At 40.6% G+C, this 8,775-nt stretch overlaps 1 protein-coding gene across 1 annotated transcript; it reads right to left on the reverse strand.

Moving 5' to 3' along the window:
• Window positions 1–7,541: 7,541 nt before the first annotated feature.
• Window positions 7,542–8,537, reverse strand: LOC122113801 (olfactory receptor 51G2-like). The gene has a single exon (XM_042686910.1). It carries the CDS (start codon window positions 8,535–8,537, stop codon window positions 7,542–7,544), a length of 996 nt encoding a protein of 331 aa, XP_042542844.1.
• Between the last annotated feature and the right edge of the window lie 238 nt (window positions 8,538–8,775).

The raw sequence follows: 8,775 nt of genomic DNA on the forward strand, positions 1-8,775 counted from the left end.
GTTATTTTCATTGATAGTACATAGATAGAATTATAAGATGAAGATGTACATCTAAAGACCAGTCACTAAAGGTTTAATGTGATCAAAGGAAAATAAGCACAAGGATGCAATAAAATTAGATAATCTGAGCTTAGAAGCTTATAACACTGATGACTGTGTCACAACACCATAGGACAGAGTCATAACATCTGTACACATCCTGTACAGCTAGCCTAGAGGTGTCTCTGAGGCCTATGAGGGAGACTTGCAAGCCAGATACCACACTTGTAAGTGTGGGTTGGGCACTGTAAGAGTACAGGAGAAAAAGACTAGAAAGGTCCTAATCAGACCCAAAGTGAGGCAGGTGAGTATAAGAGGCGGCAGTGCAGCAAGCAGCACATGGCATGTAGCCCACCAGAGTTTTCTGGCCAGAGCTAATGACATAGAGATATACCTGGAAGACATGGTACAGAGGCTGCACATTCAAATTTGAGCTGTACTCCAGGAAAATGAAGATGATCTATGTGCATTGTGGAACTGGCTAGGCCCAGGAGAATAAGTAGCCGAAAGAAGTAGGAGCATACACTGGGGTTAGTGCAGGCTCTGGTCACTTTGAATACAGAGACAGTCATCTCATTGGCTTGAAGTGCCTCAACATTGGGATTGAAAGAGAATGAGAGAGAAATAAAGTTATGATGATCATCTCTAGTAAAAAGGTCACCTGTAAAGAGTCAAGGAAATGTGGTTAGGATTTTGGAGTTTATTCTCGAGTTTAATATGCCTTTTTATGCATAAAAAATGCTTGTGTCTACTCTATATTTGGAATATTCTTGGGGGCATACGTAGATGGATAATAAATAGATGAATCAAACTGACCTATTTCACAGTGTTTCCCTCCTTGGGGATTCAGCCATTATCCTAGGGTTTATTTGTTATTTTTTCCTAGCCTTTAAATTGTTTCTCTCCCTATATTTTTTATTAGCATAAACTAGTTGTACAAGAGAGTGTCATTTTGACACGTCCACATAAGCATGAGCTTTGAGCAGACTTGACCCGCCACCACACTCCCCTATCCCCACTCTGATCCCAAACTCATCTCCACAAGCTTCATTGTTCTATGTTTGCACTTGTACCTGAAACATTTTGATCATGTTCACTCTTTTTTTTAAATATTTTTTTAAATGTAAACACAGTGTACAGAGGGCTTACAGTTACATGAGTAAGGTAATGAGTCCATTTCCTATTTTCACCCTCTCTATTCACCCGCTCCTACTTATACTTTCCCTCCTGAAAGATCTGTTTTATGTTCCCAGTGTCCATTCGTTTTTAGTATATGTTGATGGTTCAAAGGGTTTTCACTGTGGTCTTTCATACATGAGCATATTGCTCATGAAGGGATTCCAAGTCTATGATGACAATGGCTTGGATCCCAAATCACTGAAACATTTTGTGGAAGTAAACATATAGACTATCATCACCACCTCCTACTCTTCCTTTATGCTTTTTTTTTTCTTTTTGGGTCCGGTCATGGGGCCTGAACTCTGGGCCTGGGTGCTGTCCCTCTCTTCAGCTCAAGGCTAGCGCTCTACCACTTGAGCCACAGCGCCACTTCTGGCTTTTTTCTTTTTGCTTATGTGGTGCTGAGGAATCGAACCCAGGGCCTCATGCATGCAAGGCAAGCGCTCTACCACTGAGCCACCTTCCCAGCCCCCTTATGTTTCTTAACAGGTACTAAATATCAGAAATGAAATAGTGACAAAACTAGAGCTAGTAACTCCAAACCTCTAGACCAGATTTCTGGTATGATTTACTTCATGAAGACTCACTGGGATTCCCTGAAGGGGTCAGGAGTAAGGACTGGAGTGAAAGATGCAAGTATTTCTTTTCTTTTCTTTCTTTCTTTTATTGTTTTTTTTTTTTTTTGGGTCCAGTCGTGGAGCCTGAACTCTGGGCCTGGGCGCTGTCCCTCAGCTCTTCAGCTCAAGGCTAGTGCTCTACCACTTGAGCCACAGCACCACTTCCGGCTTTTTTCTTTTTGCTTATGTGGTGCTGAGGAATCGAACCTAGGGCCTCATGCATGCAAGGCAAGCGCTCTACCACTGAGCCACCTTCCCAGCCTGCAACTATTTCTTGTAGGAGAATTGTTTGCAAAGTCAGGCTATGTTCTGGACCCATCATTATAAGGGAGAGAAGGAAAGCAAGCCTTTCATCAACACATTTACTTATTCACAATGTGGAGCCTTCTTTTCAGATTGTTTCATGTTTCTCTATTTTTCTTGTCCAATTTCTACCTGACCTAGGAAACTACATAACTTTTTCAAGATGAACTAAAAATTACTCTTTCCTTTGTGGAGGCTTTCCAATATTCCCATCCAAGTTCTGTCAACTACCAAGTTTTTACTTTCTACTAATCTCTGCACAGAGATTTATTATGGTTTTTATTGTTATATTCTGATTGTATCTTTACATGTTTTATTCCTGGCATAGGAGTGTGAGCTTCTGGAGCAGAAGAAATATTTCCCCCCCCAATAAGACTGCAGAAAAAAATATATATTTATGCATCAATTTTGGACACATAGGTAATGTGTTAGTAGTTTTTATATACTTGTGAATCCTTAATCCTTTACAAATATATGCTGAGCATAAATTTTTAATGGAAATAAGCCTAATGATATTGCTACCGAATTAGCATAAGACAAGGAATTTCAATGCAACTAACAGAATTTTACCAGGCTACAGAAATGTTCTTTTATTTTACTCAGAACCTATTGTATTTCAAATTTCATCTAGCCAATGTCCACTTTTTGCTCAAATTGAGGAGAGGGTATTTCCATGTGTCCAGAGGGAAATCGGTGAGGACAATTGAATCAGATAGGCAGACAGAACCAAGGAATGATGAACAGTTCACCCAGCCCTCTGAAGAGTCAGACTGAGAAGTTGCTGTGTCCCTCAGTCATGGCTTTGCACTTCCTGAAGTCAATTAATCCTTAGGTCGTCTGGTTATCTTTGATCCTTTTCTATGGCACACGCTTGTTGAATAACAAGTTCTATGATGTATGCTTAAGCATTTTGGGTTGAGTTTCTTCATATTTACAATCGTGGATTAGGCAATGTTATCCATGTCATAGGAAGCTAAATGTTAAGAGTTAAGAAAAAGTGGCCAATATCTACTGAGTGGCTCATATATTGTAGTCATGGAGTTTGAATCTCCGGTGTCGGATTATAACTCCAGTCCTCAATTCTGATGAGCTCTTGTATGGAAAAATAACTGAACTGCAAAATATCACAAATATGAGTTTTGCTATTTTGTATTATCTAACATGTTGTATTCCTCAAAATTTTTCTCCACATATGATACAATAATTCTCATAGGTATTCTGAAATGTAGACCTGGAAAATTGCTATGCCTGTCTTGGACATCTTGCTTTAGGGATGATGAAACCAAAGTTCAGGGGAAATGATTTATTTGTGTTTTGTCTCTTCTAAGATTCTTCAGCAGTATATTTGTGTCATCTTAAAATCCCTGTGATAAGGCTTATGTACTCCAGTATGAAGCACATACCTAGTTCTCTATCCTTATCACACCCCAGGCTTCCTCTTGTTCTATATTCTTTTTTTAATTTTTTTTTTTTGGTTGGTTGTGAGGCTTGAACTCTGCTCCTGGGCACTGTCCCTCAGCCTGGGTGCTGTCTCTGAGCTTTTCTGCTCAAGGCTAGCACTCTACCAGTTTAATCCACAGCTCCACTTCTGGTTTTCTGGTGGCTAATTGGAGATGAATCCCATGGCCTTTCCTGCTTGGGCTGGCTTTGAACAGCATTCCTCAGATCTCAGCCTCCTGAGAAGCTAGGAGTACAGGTGTGAACCATCAGTGCCTGGCTTTAATGATGTTTTAAATGGGAAGACGTTTAATGGTTATTTAGGTGATCATTACCAAATAGATATCCAAGCCACATACCCTATATGTTATACTCCATCACACATTTGTAGTTTCTATATCACTCAATTGATTTTTAAAATTTTATGGTTATTTCCTTCCCTGATGACTTTCTCTTTCTCTCATTAGACAGCAAGCCTCAAGAATCTGGCAGCCCATATGGTTTTGTTTGTTAGCACAGAACTCTCACATAGTGCAAATGTCTGGCATAGAGCAAATTTCCAGTCAATATTTGCTTGTTTTAATGAATAAATAAGAGAATGAATAGCCAAGTCTATAAACACATGAAGGAAAAGGAAGGAAAGGAGTTGTGTTCTCCAGCCTTTGAATACTATAATAGGGAGCTGGTTTGGAAAAGGCAGGGAAGGGGGCTGGGAAGGTGGCTCAGTGGTAGTAGAGTGCTTGCCTTGCATGCATGAGGCCCTGGGTTCGATTCCTCAGCACCACATAAGCAAAAAGAAAAAAGCTGGAAGTGGCGCTGTAGCTCAAGTGGTAGAGCGCTAGCCTTGAGCTGAAGAGCTGAGGGACAGCGCTCAGGCCCAGAGTTCAAGCCCCACGTCCAGACCCTCCTCCCCCCCCAAAAAAAAAAAAGAAAGAAAAGGCAGGGAAGGAGGCCTTACCCCAGATAGCAATGAATTACACACATGGGGTAAATCTGATGCAGATTTGGTTTATGAGTGATTGGTCTATCACAGAAGACATTTCCCAGAAAGGTTTGATTAGATTTCTAAAGAATGATTTTTTTAAGCCAGGTTAAGGAAATTCAAGTATTTAATTTAACCTTATCCTACTTAAAGAAGTCTGGCAAGGACACCCAGAAACAAATGTGCCCTTGTAGCTTCGTATGATGGTATACATAGGGTTAAGGCTGATGGACCTCTTTTCATTCATTCACTTTCTCTGACCAATGTACCTTACCTGTATACTCTTCTTCCCACCTTCAATCCCAAGTTAAATGGCCCACAATCTCATCATTTTATTTCTTTATTTTGAGGGGAGAAGTACAGGGCTTCAGACTTGCTAGGCAGGAACTCTACTGGTCAAGTCATACCTCCAGCCCTTTTTGCTTTGGTCATTTTTTTTGTGGGTTGTGGGGCTTGAACTCTGGGCCTGGGGGCTGTCCGTCAGCTCTTCAGCTCAAGGTGAGTGCTCTACCACTTGAGCCACAGCACCACTTTTGGTTTTCTGGTGGCTAATTAGAGATAAGAGTCTCACTGACTTTCCTTCCCAGGCTGGCTTTGAACCTTGATCTTCAGATCTCAGCCTCTGGAGTAGCTAGGATTACAGGCATGAGCCACCAGTGCCTGGCTTGCTCTGGTCATTTTTGAGATAGGTTCTTATTTCTTTATCGAGGCCAGCTGGGATTGATCCTACTATTTATGCTTCTCACCAGAGCCAAGATGACAGTTGTGCACTACTACGTCTAGCCTTTTCTCTTGAGATACAAGTTTGCAAACTTTTTGGCTTGGGTTAACTTGGAACTGGGATCCTGCTGATGTCAGTATTTCCTGTAGCTGGGATGACAGGCTTGTGCCACTGGAGTCTGGCTAATCAGTTCTTTCAGTTTCTTGAGGAAGCTGGTTGTCTGTTGTTCTTGCTGTCAGCTTATACTACCACCTCTCTTCTGTCTTTATCCTCTACAGATTTCTCAAGACATCTCACTAATCTTAATCTTCCTACATCACCATTTTAAATTGGTTCGTCCCTGTTATAGTCCATCAATGCCTGGTGCTGGAAGGAAGGAATGGATAGAGGAGGGATGGGGGAGAATGTTGAAAGGGGTGACATGATCCAGATACCTTGTATTCATGAACCGCTTTCTGCAATGGCAGTTCCTCTGTACAGCTATGTAAAAATAAAAAATACTTTCTGTATTAATTAATTAATTCATTAAATTTTTTACTTTTTGTATTTACAAGCTATCCCAAACTGCTTTTATATGCAACAATGACCAAACATACATTGTAGACAACCAACCAAATTTCAGGACCTTGTTTGTCACTTGTGTTCAAAATCAATGCTCTTTTTTTCTTGCCCTGAGTCAATTACTTTTTGAATGCTTGTAATTTGGCTTCACCTGCTAAATGAATTTTGATTTAGGGAAAATTTAGGTCTTCCCCCCCTCTCCCCACTCCCGTCAGTTGTAGAGTTTGAACTCAGGGCCTGGATGCTGTCCCTGAGCTTTTGTGATCAAGGCTAGGACTCTACCACTTTAAGCCACAGCTCTACTTTCAGATTTTTTGGTGGTTAACTGGGGATAAGAATCTCAAGGACTTTCCTGCCCTGGCTGGCTTTGAATTGCAATCCTCGGATTTCAGTTTCCTGAGTAGCTAGGATTACAGGTATGAGCCACCAGTGCCCAGCTAAGATGTAGTTTGTTGAGTGGTCAAAAGATTGCATGAACAGTATACAACCAATTACTTTAATCTTGATTTTAGAAAAAAACCTTTAAATAAGCTTTCAAATTACAGCCAACTTTCTCACATACAAATGTGTCTTCCATACTCATACCCAGTGAGTTCTACATCCTCTTGCCCATTTCTGCTTATTTGAACTTTCTGGGGGTTTATCTCAATTCTTCATTTTTACAACAAGTTAGGACAAACCTTACTCTTTAAAAGTCCTTTTTTATCCAAAGGCATTTTTCTTTCCTTTAACTCTCTCAATTCCTTTATATCCTTTCAATCACACACACACACACACACACACACACACACACACACACACGTACTTTCTTTCAAGAGCCCGGTGAGAACCAACAGAAAATTCCTAAAGTCCACACTTCTACTACTTCCTCTGACTCCCAATCTCTTCTCCTTACCCAATATTAGAAACTTATTATTACTTCTCTCTTCTTCAATGGACTATGAGGTCTCAAAGGCAGAAAAATGAATCTTGCTCATTTCTAAAGCCTCTCAGCCTTAAATATGTATAAAAATAAGTGAATGACTGCTTAATACAATAAGAACAGAAAAATCTTTATTGGTAGTTACTTCCTATATAAATCTCTTAATGTATAATGACACTCATACTACTATAAGTGAGGTGCTATAATTATTCTAGCTTAATCATTGAAGGAATCAAATAGTAAACAAGTAAATAACTTATTCTTCTGCTTATCTAGCACTCTACAGACTTCTAATAATGAACTAATTACACATATTCCCATATATATAATATATTACATATTATATACATATATGTATGTATATGTATATATGTGTATATATACATACATATGTGTATATACATATATACACAAATTTGAAGTTTTGAAGGACAAAGCAATGTAGGAATCATTTTTGTGTTTCTGGTAGCTAACATAGGGCTAACAAAGTCAACATTTAGAAAAGTCAGCATTTAGAAAACATGTGAAATTAATGAGACAGTAAATACTCAAAAACAATTTTTCAGAGCTACTAATGTTCCCCAGTGGTAGAGTGCTGGCCTAGCATGTGAAAAACCCTGGATTTGATCTGATAGTAACCATGTTTCACTACAATGTGTCATCACTCTTCCTGAACGCTCTTAACGAAGCTATGAGTAAGGCTTCATCCATTTAGAAGTTTTGTTTGTCTGTATAACAAGCTCTGCACAGTGCTCTCAGCCTTGAAAACATTCAGTATCCTCAGTTCTGGCCTTTTCCTCTAAGCACCTTCAGCATGGCTTTCCTGATGTGCTTGAACTTGACACTGTAGATAATGGGATTGAGTACAGGAGGAACCACCAGATACACGTAGGCAACAAGAGAATGTACAATGTGGGGCAGGTGTCTTCCAAAACGATGGATCATGGATACACCTATGACTGGGATGTAGAAGACCAGAACAGCTAAGATATGAGAAACACAGGTGTTGAGAGCTCGAACACGCTCCCTAGGAGAAGCCAGCCCCATCACCGTGTGGAGAATAAGGGTGTAGGACAGGACAATGAGCAAGGAGTCTACACCCACTGTGGACAGAACCACATACAACCCATACAGGATGTTGACGGTAATGTCCGCACAAGCCCTTTTCATGACATCAGCATGGAAGCAGAATGAGTGCGACAAGAGAATCTTACCAGGGCAAAAGTTGAGTCGTTTCAGCAAGAAGGGTACTGGGAAGAGGGACAGAGTGGCTCGAGCCACAATGGCCATCCCAATCCTGATGATGATGTTATTTGTGAGGATGGTGGCATAGTGCAAAGGGTTGGAGATGGCCACAAAGTGGTCAAATGACATGGCCAGGAGGACCGAGGACTCGACCACAGAGAAAGAGTGCAAGAAAAACATCTGAATCAAGCAAGCGTTGAAGCCAATGAGCCGCTGGTCAAACCAGAGCACAGCCAAGGTGGTGGGGAGGGTGGACATGGTGAGGCCCATATCTGTGAGGGCCAGCATCGACAGGAAGTAGTACATGGGCTGGTGCAGGCTGGAGGTCCTCATGATAGCCAAGAGAATGAGGCAGTTTCCAGTGAGTGCCACCGTGTACATGGAAGAAAAGGGGATGGAGATCCAGCCATGAATGGCCTCTAGTCCTGGAATGCCAATCATGAGGAAAGCAGGTGGCTGGTAGAAAGAGATACTGACATTGTCCTGGGAAGAAAGCGTCTCTGAAGGCACCTGAGGGCTGTGAAGAGACATGACCACTTTAATGTGGTAGAAATCTAAAGGAAGAAGGCAAAGTTATTGGTTAAAAACAGCAGTTCTGTTATCTGCTGATATGGCTTCAAGCATACTACCAAATATGAGAAATTCGAAACAGATTTGAAAATATACTTCTACATAATCAAAAATAGTATTTCTAAAAGAACAAATAACTGTACTTAAACGCAGCGATTTCAAAATGATCATTTGATTGTGTGAAACACTGTTCTCTTCA

Source organism: Dipodomys spectabilis, unplaced genomic scaffold (genome assembly GCF_019054845.1).
Source record: "Dipodomys spectabilis isolate Male_0828 unplaced genomic scaffold, ASM1905484v1 ptg000003l, whole genome shotgun sequence".
Lineage (NCBI taxonomy): Eukaryota > Metazoa > Chordata > Mammalia > Rodentia > Heteromyidae > Dipodomys > Dipodomys spectabilis.

What these genes read in the sequence shown, in the direction of transcription:
- LOC122113801 (XM_042686910.1), bottom strand. Translation starts at nt 8,537, where the DNA reads ATGTCTCTTCACAGCCCTCAGGTGCCTTCAGAGACGCTTTCTTCCCAG.